The following is a 16,015-nucleotide window of genomic DNA, read 5'->3' on the forward strand; positions in this document are numbered from 1 at the left end:
TTCAGCAGCGCTGATGAGAAGCTTAAGATTGACATATGTTTTACGGAAAGATGCTGAATGTGTAAAAATTCGTACTTTAAACTTAAAGATCTCGTGACCAATGATTATGATAGTGGCTAGGCGTAAGCTACTCAACTTTCTAATGCAGCAACGCCTCGCTTAGTCCTGTTGCCTCATCTGGTTTCTGGACAAAGGCAAGAGGCCTTCAGGTCTACCTCGCCCTCTAGACTCTGTATATGCTAAGTGTTCTGTTTCGCATTTGCTTCGTGCATCCTGACGCTTCTTCATTTTCCGGTTTGACTGACTTATAGAGCTATAAAGCACAAAATAATCATTGATAAACGCTTTCTGCTTTTAGCCATACCTCTACTAGCGGGACTATCGGTAATGTACGCATGTGTCGCGCAACTGCTACCACAGTCTATTCGTCGATTGGCGAATATTCAGAACAGCGGATCGAATTCTCACGCTCAGATGTTATCTGAGGTTGATCGCTCAGTCAGTCTGCAGCATCTGCACACTTGCTGGTTTTGCGAGATGTTTTGCCTCAGTGAGAAGAATTCTCGCTGGCAAACGTACTCTTTGATGATTACCACAAGGGTACGCTATCTATCGGGCATCACGGCTCGACAATACTTCGGCAATACCTCGGAACTATGTGAAGACCACATACGCACATTGAGATCAAAATCAAGATGGAGCGTTACGACGGGATCGATAGGGCTGTCATCTCTATTACAAGTCGGACACGAATTCGCTAAACAATGCACGAATTAGCACGGAACAGTGTAAGAAGGACGGGGAAAAAATTTTAGGTCACATTTACTCTTATGTATGCTTAGCTGTCCTCGTTGAGGCAAGGCCAATCGTAACAGCCGTGTTCTTTTGTCATAACTATATTAGGGTGTCTAAAGCTAACTGTGGATTTTTAAATTGTCGTAAGTGACGCGTGCGCTGAGCGATTTAAATCACATAATTTTGTTTCTGCCATTATCACAAAAAAAAATAGCACTGTTTCTTAATGGATGTATGTTTGTGATACGATATTGTTTTTACTACTACTAAATTGATGGTTGCGTATTTCAAATATTTTAGTTAGACGAATTTAAGTCGAGGGCCATTTTTCTCACACTGAAGTCATTGTACGACTTTGAGAAGATCTTATATTTCCAGCAAGTTATAAAACGGGATGTTGCAAACTGCAATTTATCAACGTTAGAACATCCAGCATAACCTATATTTTTTATCTGATTCCACCACGTACAACCGTTTCGGTAAATTCTGATTTTTTTATCGACTGGCCCATGCCTCCCCATTTGTAACGGATTGTCCTAGACTGCAAATTAAGTATACACTTAACCACACATGTTTCTATCTCAGTCAGAAGACTAGCTTTTGAACAAAGAGATTTTGCGTCCCCCGTGACAATTTTATAACGTACAGTTCAGTGCACTCTGATCTCAGTCGGCGTGCTTCATACAGTTCAAATAAAGAAAAAACCATAGTTATACCAAAGAAAAAACATTGTTCAAAGATCTGTGGTTAGACAGTGACTCAGGGGTGATGAGAAAAAAGTATGTAAATTTTGCCTATTTCGATCTATCACTGCAAATGTAAATCTACAATGAGATTGAAGGCAATATCTTTTTTTTTTTTTTTGAATCAACAGTGGCGCGTATTTGCACCATTATAACAGTTCGAAGGCGCACGTCATTGCTTACAGTGGCCTAATACATAAAGGGCATTGTATAGTGGAGGATCGAGGGCATTGGGAACAATCTTCAAATAATGGAAAATAACATCATTATCGTAAGTTTTCCTGCTAATTTTTTAAGAGGCTCGCGTTGCAAGTTCGTGTTCTAGCAACAAAAACAGAATTGACAGAAAATGCAGCTTTTCTATATAGCAAAATAAATGCCCGGAGCTGAGATACGACATTCTGCAGAAGAAGCCCTACAAATAGTAGACTGATTTAGATAGTTGAAGTAGAAAAAATTGTGCTTGCGAATGTCATGTTCATGGAGGAACAGAAGTAAAGGAAATCAAGTATGAAATACGACCAAATCCTATTTGAAAGTTTTCTGTTATGTTGGGCTGTATAACTGCTTACTGCCTTCCTGTATCTTTCATTGATGTAGCGTACCTTCAAAATACGTTTGTAGAAGAATATTTTGCATCCATATAGAAGAAAAATTGGTTAGCCGCAACAGTGTAGTAACAGCTTGAGTATAATGAATTAAAAATTCGATCGTATAAAACGGACCAATTGCAACAAAGCCTGAAAGTTGCTGAGACAAGGTATCTATTACCTGGAAAAGGACAATAGAATAACAGCTTGAAGGAAGCTTTTTTTTTATTATTATTATAGACTGTTTGAATCAGAGAGATACTGTAATCGGCTATCCGTTACGAAGAGAATATTCTATAATTAGTACAATAGCTTGTGATGAAAATTCTAACTTGATACGCCCGGTATCGCCGTAGGCATCTCATCAGATGATTGGCTCCCGGCACAAAACGACGTCTATCTGTCTGTCTATGCCCGGGTTCAAACCTAAATTACAATGTATTTTTGAGATTGGCAGGTCTGCAATTAAGACCCTCCAGTTCCATTTTAAGCACCATCAGAAGCTTTGCCCCCGACATATATGAGTGTGCTCTACATAGAGAGAGATGTACACGTGTTCCTGTGATTCGCTTCTGTCACATTCAACTTAAAATAAACTGTAAGTTGGCTAGATACCAACGGCCATCCCGTTTGCTCGATCCATCTCTTTAGAACTGTTCCCCGTTAGACAACTTCCTACAGACCAGATTCGTCGACTTGCCTATCTGTTGTTGACTAATTTACATCGTGTTACGCCCAAATTATATAATTTTATTTGACATTATTATCAAAAACACCATTTAATTTAGTATTATTTATTACTTTATTCACACTCTCCACATATGTTCAAGCTACGAACGGCCTTCTTCATTATTTATGCAGCATCAGTTATAATAGTAATAATAATAGTCATTATAATAATCATTAATAATAATGGTAATATTATATCTTCGTTTATATATCTATCATATTTATATTAGGTCATGGTCTTCCTCATCATCTTCTATATTTTATTTATATATATATATCTTATATACTCATCGACTATTTACTAGAATTCTTTTTATCTCTCTTCCCCGTTCATTTTTCCGTTCGTTCGGTCTCGTCTTCATTCGTTTCCGAGTCCATTCTCTCCCCTGCACAGACACACATACACACATAGACTATTTTTCTTCTTTACTCTTATTCTTTCTAACTGCTTTTTCGTTGAACTTTTCCCTTTTTTTTTTCAAACTTTCTCACGTTCTTTTCGCTCGCGTGGGCAAATCACTGATAGCCCTTCTCGTTCCGCCCCATCGAAAATTTGTCCTGTTTGTCCCTTATATGTCACTATTTTCTTACCGGCCCTGCTGGGTTCTCACCAACTCAAATGATGACGTTCAACAAGAGGGTCCAGGGATTCGATTCGAGTTCTGCCTCCCCAATCATGACCCTCACTTGACTCGACTCTTTCCCTAGATCCACACAGCCATATTACGTCAGTCAGAGAAGCATCGTTTTCCGTCTATTTCCATCCCTGAACTTTGCTTTCCTTTACCCTATGGGACCCAAGGGTCCCCAGTGACGCAAACCTCTTCGATTGTGTGTTTACCCTCATCCTTTTCTCATATTTTTCTTTCTTTATGTATATCCCAAGTCCTCTCTTCCTTCAAGCGTATTCCCATAGTTTTATCCTTTACTCACTTGATTTTTTTCAAGTCTCTAAATTCTCCCCTTCATTCAGTCATCACCATTGCTAGCATCATCATAGTCGATTATACGCATCATCATCGTCGTCATTATTATTATTATTTTCATCATCACCATCAGCAACAGCATCATTCATCAATTACCGACCAAAGATTTGCTTGTTTTCGCCAAGCCTCTGTCAGGATTCAAATAGCGTTCAATTGATAGGTAGCCGGTCAAGCTACCTGTTCGCCTATCCTTTCTCTCTCTGTATTGTTTCCCGTGTGCTCTATTTTGTGTTAATAGTATATCATATTTGTATCCGGCTGTGTCCATTCTGTTTGTCTGTCATCGATTAGTAATAGTGGGTCGCATACAACTTATATCAGGCTATTCCGGCATGCAACTTGTATCTTTATGCAATCAGTGTACGATGCCTCTGGTGTCCTTCTAGCTTTCGCTACTCGAACTTGTCAGCTGAAATTAGAGTTCAAGGTAGCTTTCAAAAACTTTTCTGCATAGAGGACTGCTTATTTTTAGCGGACCAGTCTTAGTACAGAGCACAATCCACGTACGCCGCCAGTGTGACCCTCAAGACTGATCAACCCTGACCGCAGTGAAATCATGCAAGTGGAACCACATTCCAAATTGTTGTCGTGTGTATAGACGCCTGGAGTGAAACCATGAAGGCGACCTAAGCAGAACAGCAAATACAAATCCTTCTTCTAATTGTTTTCTGTTGGATGCTTACCCAGATACCGTCACGCTCGTCATTTTCGGTTAAGCTTGTAGCACAGGTAACTTGAGTGTAAGGCCTGCCCACAACTGTGCAGCGTAATCCGCCTAGGGCCCAGGAGGCCACTTTAAATACTGCACGACATCCTCACTTGCTGCTTGTTCTTTCCGATTAACTTAGCCGAACCGGCATTGACTCATTGGCCCTATCGTGCTGTAACATCGTCATACGAGAAGTGGAAAGCTGTTCGAGACGAGTTCATTCGCGTGCAAAGGAATACAAAGCGCTTACGCGTGTGTTTGTGTATGCACCCCAGAACCCATGGCACCAGGTTATCAACTAAAGTCTCAGCTCCTTTGTTCTTTACACTTGCTGAACGTTTTCTGCAAGTCTTGCGGCTGGTCCACTTTTAGCAGTGCCCAATCAGTCTGTGATTTTCTAGATCAATATAAATCGCCTTAACGAATGGTGAGTTCCCTAGATGAGGGTAGTTCAGAGTATGATCATAGACATCAGCCATGCAATGCGAGACTTATTCACACAACGTTTGCGTTCTGCCATTTCGCGATCCACCAAGCAATAGCTCCCGACTGGGAGCAACTATGTCGTATACTGGAGCCTCTATTGTTTTGTTGTTGTTCTAGGTAAAATTACAGTTATTATATAGTTGTTACTCTTCTTGTGGTGACTAATCTGAGTTTACTTTTACTACTATCGGCATATTATTATTTTTCATGTTGGTGTTAGGAGTTCTATGTTTATTTTCCGTTAAGATTGCTGCTTGTTTGGCGACAGATGGCTGAGGCAGGCGCTTGGCTAGATGCCCATAATTCCACAGGCTAACTTCACTTGCTCATGCCATTCTGTCTGCCGCCCACTCGATGCGTTGCTTCGACCCAACTAATACCAACGTTGTTATTATTATTTTTTAGTAAATCATACCGATGCATTGTTTCGTTTCCTTCGTCATATATATATTTTCCCTATCTGCGTTATTTGTGTGTGCGTGTATTACCAACTTCTGTCTGTACGTCTTCTCCTTTCTCTATCGTTTATAATCATTCATTCACTTTCGTATAGACTTAGTTTTTTTTTTTCTCTCTTAGTAGTATTATTGTTATTATTAGTATTAGTAGTAATGTAATAATGGTAATAGCAGTTGTTGCAGTAACGGTTGCTGTTCGCATTACTATATCATCTCTCTCTGTTCTTCACTTGACTAGCTTGTTGCGGGTAGGGCTGAAAAGTTCCCGGGCGGGCGGGCGGGCGGGGCGGGGGGGTGGTCAGGTCTGAGGTCCTTGAGCATCAAAGAACAAGGTCAACCTCGTCGACATCTAACTTGCTTTCTTTCTATTATCTGCTGCCACGCCGCTCAGAGCCAAAGTGAGCGGGAGCGCCGAAAGCAAACGAAAATTTTGTTGAGTTTACATCCACATGGACGCGTTTTCTCTACAATTTATCATCGGTATCATTAAAACAGTCAAATCTATATATATATATATATATATTTATCGATCATCCGGCGGCGATCATCATCATCATCATTGTTATTTTCGTCATAATCATTATGTTAGGTTCATTATATTTGCTTCAATTCAGTTGCACTTCTCTAAAACAGGCTACGCATCCTAGGATACACTTGTTTCCTCTTTCTGTCTCGTTCTCCCCTTCATCATGATCGTATTCGATCGACCAGGGTCGCTGTTTAGCGTCCCCGGCTAGCGAATACATGCATGCATAATCGTACAGTAGGATACATACACATTCCTGCATGACTCATATAGCCGGTCGATCGTTTTAAAAGCACACAATGTGGTTTGAGTGTGTGGAGTTTGTATGTATTCATGTGCCTGTGTGTATATGCTGCTTGCAAATTTTGTCTATTGTTGTTATAAAACCTATATTTTCAACTATTTTTTCTAGTGCTGTCTTTTTGCCTTGTGCTTGCTCATTTTCTCTGCTTTTTTAGCATTCAAGTATGACAGATAGCAACAATAGTGATAGTGACGATAATCAAATTATATCACTAACTGTAATTTAATCATAATTCGGATCCTGATCGATTATCAGGCGCTTATCTTGTTCAGTGTTGTTCTGATGTAAGTTGGCAATATTCTTTGTTTTTTTTTCGCCTTTCTAGCATGCGATTACCAAATCACGCATCGTCTGAAATTCTGTTTAGCTTCTCCTACAAGAAATGACTTCCTTTCGATGTCTGTTGAACAGAGTGGTAATTTGTAGCGATCTTCCAGTACCTTATTCAGATCACTTCTATCCGCATCCCAAACAGATGTTTCCTGAGCTTAGGCTGGCCGAACCTTCCATTTAAGGGCGCCTGTTTTCCGGATTGGCCACTGTAAGCCAAACGTGCGACTCCTCTGTCCTTGCGCGACTCGTATCAATTATAAATTGTTGTTACCGGGTTCTGTCATGAATTAAAAACTTTTTTGCTCCGAAATACAGAGGCGGGAACGATATAAGAGCCTCAGCATAAACTAACAATACCCTCGTCAAAAATCACTCTGTTTTTCAGCTTCCGCGTATTCTACGCATTTTTTGTTAACTTCGTATTTTATTAATCTAATTTTTGTTTTTGGTAAGTTCTGTGCTGTCGGATCTTCGAAGACTTACGCGATGGCGGTCAGAACGGCAGTCTCTGTTTATCATTACCTAGAATAAATATCTAGGCGTATCTATATATATATATATATATATATATATATATATATATATATATATATGTTCCTGTGAGTACTAAAATGAACCTGTTCCGGGCTAGTAGATAACCACGATTCCCGTTTGTAAAGAAAGTCATTATTACATAATCCAAAATGCAGTAAACTAAGTGACTACGTGGTATATGTATAATGTAATGTTTGTGTGTGATTACGCCAAGCTATAAAACTAGTTAGCTTCAAGATGAACTCCTAGCTCAAGTCTTATATCGCTTTCGCCTGGTTGCCATTGCTCCGTATTATTGCAACTAAATGGTATAATCACCCTAATAAGAAAGGTGAACAAACATAAAAATAACCGGACCAAAGATATGCTGCCAAAATCCGCCCGTGTTCGAGTCCAAGCTGACCAATATCTTTGTTGAGTGCGCTTATTATCTCATCATCGTTATTATCACTATTACAGCCACCACCATTATCCGTTTCTTGCTTTTCGTATTGAAAATTTGCGTTGCGTTGTAACTGACTGCTTTCCATGTTTTTTTTCTGCCAGTGGGTTCATATAATAGGTTTATGATTGCGTCTTATGAATTTCTCGTCTGCTTCTTCAACCCACTCCCCGGGGTCTATGTCATCGATCTATTTGTCTATTGCTACGCGTGTAATCGTTATTTATATCTGTGTGTCTGTAAGCGTGTCTATGTGAATGAACCTGTTCATCGTCACTCGATTCGCTACAAGCAGCTTCATCGCAGTTTTACGCTTCATTGTCCTTATCATCGTAACCATTATAGTTTTGTCCAAATCATTTGATTACGTTTATGGCTTCTGTGTATATATGTATTCTAGCCTATATCTGTCTTATTCACGTTTCTCGCCAACCTTGCTCTCTCTCTCTTTCTCTCTCTCTTTCTCTCTCTCTCTCTCTCTCTCTCTCTCGCTCGCTCGCTCTGGCTCTCTCTCTCTCTCTATATATATATATATATATACTTTCCGCAACATGGCAGCCCCTGCTCTCTGTTTTTCCTTGCGACTCGTTCTGCTAGCGTCAACATGTATATATTTATAATAATAATAGGCCCAATACGCGTGGCGCAGATATAGGCAAACTGCAATCTCCGAAGTGTATCGGTCAATCGCTTTGCGGATACGCGACTGGCAGATGTCGTACGTACATAAATACATGTATATAAATATTTATGTATATATGACCTACTACGGAAATTCTATTGAATATACCACAGTTTTAACACGACGCCTGGGCCTATCTATATAATATGTGCTCTCTTCGGCGAGTGCGGGACTAGAGCAGTTCGTATTGGCGCAGATGCATCCTCTGAATAATGTCCCGGCAGTCGTTGAACACTCTTCGAATATTTTCCGTGTCAACTGCACACGTAAAATGGGGATAGCAGTAATGCTTACCGTCGCCCGACGCTGTGCTGATCCGCTGCGATACGATAAAAGAATATCGATAAAAAATGAATTATCAAAAGCTTGTAGATACATCGAGATGTAGCAAGGGTGAGCATCGAAAAGGAGCGTTAGGCTTAGATCATGTACAAACAGAATAAATAGTATTTTGTTTGTTGAATTGCACCCCAGTCTAAAAAGACACTGATCCATGTTACGAGTGGCTTGAATGAAAATCTAGAAATTGGAATTGTTGCCAGGATTATCAGAGAATGCGTATAGTGGAGAAGATATTGTTTTTTTACTAAGCTAGAAACTAATAACACTCAAAGTGCCTCGTGTCAAGTGTGAGAGATAATCTAATGCTTTCATACCTTACGTCAATTTACAGTGTTAGCAAAATCTAAAATTAAGATGTAAGGAAAATAATAACAAGCAACACTTACAAGGAACTCATCGCGAATAAAGTATTTTGCCCTTATTACTTCGGGGTCCTCCCCACTATCCGTGATAGCTGGAATAAAAGCACAAAAGAATTTTTTTACCATATATAATAAGGCCTTGTTCCAATAACTACGGAAACCAAACACATCTAAGCTATAATAGTGTAGTACATAATGTATGTGCAAACCAGATCCATCGTTCGGCTGATTTCTGCTGCGATACTTCGCCATATTGGACTACTTCGAAATTCTTCAAGTAAATATGGAAATAACGATTATAAAAATCATCGCACGTACCACCCTAAAAGTTACTATGAGGTATCGATTTATTTGCCTTGCTCATAGACGTTTTCCACAATGAGCTTTTACCTGATAACGCACTTGTCATTCGCCATGAGAAAAACTGCTTTGTTTTTATATAAAACAAAAACTTTATTCGACCTGTATTCATACCATCGGCCGGCGTTTGGTAATTGGCGAACTCGGGAAAGTAGTCCTCTAGTTTTGATTTCTGTGCCTTTATTTTCTCAGCCAGTAGATCTTGCTTATTCAGAAACAATATTACCGATATCGTCCGAAGCCATCTGAAAAAGTTGCAACGTAATAATATTACGTCACAGTTTCGCCTACCAATTAATTTGTAAATTATTCACACCTGTAAATTTTTCTCTTTCGAGAATTCTTTTATTGGCCTATTACCTGAGCGGCCGACCTACCTAACTACCTTTGAATATAACCTATATACAACGAACCTACGACCGATATTAATCCTCTGCGAGCTGGTACTAAATTTACTCAACACTTATTGTCATGGACGCAATTAGTTGCACTTTATTTACCGGTTATTCCAGATAGACTTGAATAGGTCTAAACTTTCTCGTAAGCGGTTTTGGTTTGGATCTTCTCGCAAAACCATATTGTACGACGAGCAGGCCGTAACAAAGATGATGGCAGTCACGTCGTTAAAACATTGAATCCATTTACGACGTTCGTCTCGTTGCCCGCCTACATCAAACATATGGAAGTTGACCTTGTCCACCTAAAAAGTAAGGCGAAGGAATATCGTCAAGTAGGTAAGCCATTTGCATTATGAACTAATTCATCCTTTAGATGGATAGCATTCAAAAGTAGGAAGGTTTTTTCTAAAACGAAGGAGCCCAGCAATGAGAAATTGAAATACCACACTTGACTGATTAATCAATTAAGTTACATTACGCCGAACTTTGAAATTCGTGAATAAGTTTTAATGCCTTAGGCCTAATAAGATATCCTAAATTCTGGTACTATGCAAAGGATTTTTTCAGCTCATATATGTGTATTTTGCTGCTGTTCTTTTTTTTCCTAAAATCGGCTTAGAGCCCATTTTTAAGTCTTTCGCTTTTGATGTTAATACATTCTAAAACTTGCTTTAAAATAAGATACATGCACTTTAAAGTGAAAATTCGAAATTAAGTTTTACGATCGCAGCGAAGCAATGACGATGGAAGGGCAAAGCGAAAGCTTTTCAACGGTTTATAACAGTTGGGTATTATCAAATAAACCATTGGAAAAGTGAACGAGAACGACACAGACTACACTCGTCGAGCAAGTGCTACGGCTCAATAATATTAGACCGAACGTTTTCGTCGGAACCAATACGAGTGGTGCTAATCGGTGGGCATTCAGAACCCAACATGAGGCTTTTTGTCTCGACAAAAAAAAACGTTTTTTAGGGCGGCTTAGTTCAGATATATGTAAGGACAATCACAGAGTTATACAAAACTAGCATGTATCGCTAACCTGGAATTTAGTCTCAAAGATACCGGACGTGAGCACCCGACAGCGTAGGATGTCTTGCTCGTTTGGTGTGTAATCTGCCTGTTTAATGGCTGACACTCTGTAAGAAAAAATAAGACAATAAAAACGGCTTCCTTACATAATAAAAGTAATAACGATAATAATAATAATTGTTATTTTAGAAGAACGTTACCGTTTTCCCGTCAACATCCGTTTTTATATTTCAGACTATCTCACTTACGGAAATTCTACCTACCCGTAGTAATCATATTGGCCGGATCAGATAGCCATTGCCCCTTTCTTCTATGGTCCCAGGATTCGATAATTTATTGGTACAAGAATAATAGTATGCTATAGAGGCTTTGTCATTTCAAATATGGTCGCTTTCTTACGTCTAGCATAAAGCCTAAATGTTGTCAAGTCATTGCTTCACCCTCGTTTATCTATTTTTCGAATTTTTTGGTCCAGAACCGCGTTCCGTCGCAAACCTCTTTAGCCAAGCTTCATTTGAGCTGTTTTCGTCCGTTGAGCGCTATTAACTTTCTAACAGAGAAAAAGCCTTTTCCTCTGGGAAGCAGTATTTTTAATCATTTCTGTTAACTGAGTTGACCTATTACGTGTAAAGAATGTAAAAAAATTGCTTTTACGCAGCAACATCCAAAGACACAGGGTGGTTTTCGCACATAACGTACTCCGGCTGAACCACTACCGAAATTCGAAAAGTCACTAACTTACCTATCGAGAAAGTACTTGGCGCAGTCGATGAGTTGGTACTCGTTGGATCTCTCGAACGCCGCAATAACCCCTCGGTCTTTCCAAAGGATTTCCGTGTGTTCGTAAAACTCCTGCAAAATTCAGTCAAGTGTTAGACCGTGTTTAGCATAAATTAAAGTTCCACGGGAAAAGACCGCTTTATTTATAAAACGTGCATTTTTCTAAACTTATAATCACGTCAGAGCATATGGAAAAAAAAAAGCATCAAAATCATCCCTTAAATCGACAGGATAACTTTTCCATTTTATGTTTGTCTGTATCATATATCTGCACCAAATTTTGATTAAGAATGTGGCAGATCGACTGTCTTGTCTGTTACATCTAGAGCACCAACACAATCGGCCAATCTTCAAAGCACCGTCCGGTATCAAGTGATTAAGTGTCGCAGTTCGATGGAGCATCGGTCAATCAGCCGCCTGTATGGGCAACCATGTTTCTTTTAAGGTGCAATGTATACATATGCTTGGTTCCATCTACTAAGAATGAATGGGTGGTAATGTTTCTTGCGAATGGCCCCGACACGACAGAGTCGTGATGGTTCTTCATGAGCTTATCTAGGTTTGTCTAGGCAGCCACATGTAGATCATTGGCATCTGTTGGTCAATGGTATATTTAGACTCGACAAGGAAGAATGAACGCCATAAGGCTTGGGTTTTTCGCGTGTGACTTATGACGACGAACGGGTTACAACTGTTAGCGAACTGCGTAAACAGTGCCTTTGCGACCTTGCACCCATTACCGAATAGAATAGAAACGAAACAGATTTTAGTGCCCTTATCTCAATTACCTGGATGTTTAAGTGTCTAAATGCCAGACGTCAAACACAAATTGCAGTCGTTTTATTACTTACGAAAGGAACTCTCTTGAACACGGAAACAAAACTGATCATTCCTCAAAAAAAAAAGAAAACAGTAAAATCTACTGACGGTCTTCACTAATCCTTTTTATACTAATCCGCAAAGAAAAACAGAACATACTACATTATTATTTTTACAGAAACGATAAAGATTATGAAAAAATTTGTAATTTTCGTTATGGAGCATATCGATATGGGAGACTGCGATACTAGTACGAACCGGTGGATAATCAAAATTTGGTGCAGACGCGACATCCTGGATGTAATCGACCCGTGCCTGGTTCTCAGGATGCTCCAGTTGAACAGGAGGTACGAGCGTGGACATGGCGCCTACAATTGACACAGAAAAAACATGTTCTATGTTGGACAGTATAGTCTAGTTGAAAAGTCGCTTTACTATTCGAAATTTCGGTCCATCGAAAACTAAAACGAATCAAACAATGGCCCATCAATCGGTTAATCTGATTGATGTTGCGCTTGACAAAAAGTGGTGTAAACCAACCTGTTATCGTGAGGATAGCATCGCGAATGTTTTTCTTGATGTCGTCAATTTTCTGCTTGCGTTCGTCCTCGCTGAAGCCGTTGACGTGCAGAATTCGCATTTGTTTCACTATTGTGCTCTTTCCGGACTCACCAGCACCTGGGTCATGTGAAAGTGGACCCACACAGACACAGGATATAACAACAAAGACTTAGATTATACCCAAGTCACTCAAAGAACTGTTCTGCATGGTAACATGGAGAAACGCAAACAGAAGCTTCATGCGTTAGATAATATCGAATCAAGCGATTGTCGTTCATCTTTCGCTTGGTAGACAGTCAAGGCCTACCCATAGCACCACATACGATTCATTCATAAACATAGGGATATGTTCAGCATACCCTTATTTTATCATTATCCTAAACACCAATGTCAGCTAGAGCTTATCACAGATTTGGGATTCTTTTGAAAGTCCGAGCTGCGGTAGTTTGTAAAAAATGCTTTTGGCCAGACGACCGTAACATTCATTTACAAAAGCTTATCTAGGTGTCATCCTCAGGTTCCTTTTCTCAGCTGCTGTCCGGCTAATAACGATAAATCTATCATCATGTTTGTAGGATTTGTCGTTTGTTGAGCGTTGACTTGTTAACAGCTTACAAGGATACAACATTCCAGAAGTTCTATTCTTTCATTTCGACGATGGTAAGTTCATTTAGAAATGTCGATAAGCTGGCTGGAACTAATCACTAATGAGGATAGTGAGACAGCCATAACTAACGAGCACCATTTGTTAGTTCTATCTTCCGTTCGAGCCGTAACCGCTAAAACCGCACGTCAGTGGTTTACGATTGGAACTAGCAGAATTGACGAAACACTGTTACCATTAAAATTTCAAAGGATACGTCATCTAGCGTCATCAATTCATTAAACACAGTTTCGGGCGTACAGCAGTTTACGTAATATACAGTGTCAATGCTCAGAAGCTTGAGATCTGCCTCTGAAAATTGATATTCTTCTCTTCCTAGCCGTTGTTTTCATTTTGCGTCAGAAATTTCTCTAAAAATCAATAAGCCTTTTAATTAAGCTTTTAGACGTTTAAGTGAGGTTGGCCGTTTAAGAAATAAATAAATTCGACTGAAAAACTTTGAGTCTCATCTTCGCGCACTTACCTAACAACAATAGTCGGTGCGTTGCGCGGTAGACCTGTTTGTCCTTCTGGATTTGTTTTTCGATCTTTTTGTTAGCTTCCTTGCGTTTCTTGTCCTCCTCGGCGTCCCTTGAGCCACCTCCGCCGAAGCAGCCCATCCTGCTGAGTTCGGGTGACGCCGGTGGCGAACTCACCGCGTCGGCTGTACGTTCCACCAGCGCGATTACCGAACGGTAAGAACCTACGTGGGGTCGCAACAAAGCGACCACCTCGCGGCTCTGTAAGCTTCTTCAGTCTAGTTATGACTGTTTTCCAACAACTCAGTCCTAAGGCAGGCAACTTACGCGCCTTTTATGCAGAGCCGAGAAGAGGCTAATACGTTGGTGAATGAATGTCGACAGGCCGAAATCTTCACACTTCGTTACAACCACCTCAACAGTGTCACGTATCCTTGTCGGTTACGTCCGTTTGCGCTCTCTAATCAGAGATGCTTGTCATCAAAGACGTAGCGATATTAGCAATCGAGATGTAACATGGTAGTGTAATCGGTTTTCGTACTTGTAGTAGTTTCAGTAGTATATAATTGAAACAACAACTAGATGCGCGCCTGTAATAGATGATTACTATCCTTACGATTAAGTGATTAGACTTGATTTCTTAACAGCGTAATTAGTAGCAGACGAGGTTCGACGTCGCCTATATGCCCTCTCATATGTTCATGCTTTTATCAGCACTGTCGTCCTATAAATAGGCTCGGTTAAACTGAACGATTATTGTTGTTGTTGTTGTTGTTGTTGTTGTTGTGCTTGTAAACTTCTTTCCTTCCCTGTCGTTTTCCTACACAGTTAGCTTTTAGATAGCTAAACCCGTCGCCATTAGTCTGCACACAGTCTTCGTGGAGGTGCTTCTCCGTTGTCAACTTCGAAGTGTTGTTTTTTTTGAGACAAAAAATTTCTTTATCTAAAAGTACCACTAATGGTAGTAGTAGCGAAGTAGTTGTATGCTGAAGTCCGAGGTAAACATGGTTTACGACCACCAGCTCTGTGCTGCACTTCAGTCGATCACACTCGAATCAATTGCTGGGTCCGTCTACACGGCCGCTGACTCGCGCGCCTTTTCCCTCTCTTTCTTTTGCTCCGTACTTTGAGGAGCCGAAAACAGTTGCGGTTATTGTAGCAGTATAGAAGTAGTACTAATTAGTGGTGGTGGTGGTGGTGGTGGTGGTGGTGGTAGCAGTAGTGTAGGCGACCGTAATCGCTTTTACATATTCTCAATTTCTCACCAACTCTCGTCGCGTGAAATCAACGAGGTCGTCATAAGCAGCTGAAGAAAAGGAGGAATAATACGAAGAACGACGAGGTGACTAGTTAAGTTTGTACAAAAAATTCAAAAGCTCTTTCCGCTGTCGATCGTCAAAATCGTCGTAATCATTGTACCAATCATCGTGAATGCGGCTGACGTTGTCATCATGGTCACAATCATCGATAACGAAGTTTTTGCGATCATTATCTACTTCGTCGTTAGTTGTACCGACATAATTATAATCTGTAGCATAGTAAGGCTTTCATCACATTTCAACAACAATTCCAATAACAATCAGTATTATATTTGTTGTGATGACTGTTACTGCTGCTGCTGCTGCTGCTGTTGCTTCTGCTGCTGCTGCTGCTTCCAGTTACGGAAGCTGTGGCAATTACTGTTGCTAATTAGTACGAAAGTAGATCTCGTTAGATGACGCCGGTGCGGTTTTTGCGGTTCCTTTTGTTCTATACTCGGCATAAAACAACATGGACAACAACAACAACAATAATAATGATTCATGGATCGATGGATGGCAGTTCCTTTAGCTCAAAGTATCAGATAGGTTACTGACATAGTGAGGTACTAATATATATATATATGTATATATATATATATATATATATATATATATATATAT

At 39.9% G+C, this 16,015-nt stretch overlaps 1 protein-coding gene across 2 annotated transcripts; it reads right to left on the reverse strand.

The window, feature by feature from the left end:
- Positions 1-2,906: 2,906 nt before the first annotated feature.
- Positions 2,907-16,000, reverse strand: Galphas (G protein alpha s subunit). 2 transcript variants are annotated; one of them, XM_022840746.2, is made up of 10 exons: positions 14,099-16,000; positions 12,951-13,088; positions 12,669-12,778; positions 11,554-11,663; positions 10,822-10,918; positions 9,882-10,081; positions 9,496-9,626; positions 9,046-9,113; positions 8,612-8,636; positions 2,907-7,181 (listed from the first exon to the last, which is right to left on the reverse strand). In XM_022840746.2, the coding sequence occupies exons 1-10, from the start codon at positions 14,232-14,234 to the stop codon at positions 7,153-7,155; spliced, it is 1,044 nt and encodes a 347-aa protein (XP_022696481.1). In that variant the 5' UTR covers positions 14,235-16,000; the 3' UTR covers positions 2,907-7,152. The 2 variants fall into 2 exon arrangements, with proteins under 2 accessions (XP_022696481.1, XP_022696479.1); XM_022840744.2 differs by having other exon boundaries at positions 2,907-8,636; positions 14,099-15,997.
- Between the last annotated feature and the right edge of the window lie 15 nt (positions 16,001-16,015).

This window comes from Varroa jacobsoni, unplaced genomic scaffold (genome assembly GCF_002532875.2).
Source record: "Varroa jacobsoni isolate VJ856 unplaced genomic scaffold, vjacob_1.0 scaffold_885, whole genome shotgun sequence".
NCBI classification, from domain to species: domain Eukaryota; kingdom Metazoa; phylum Arthropoda; class Arachnida; order Mesostigmata; family Varroidae; genus Varroa; species Varroa jacobsoni.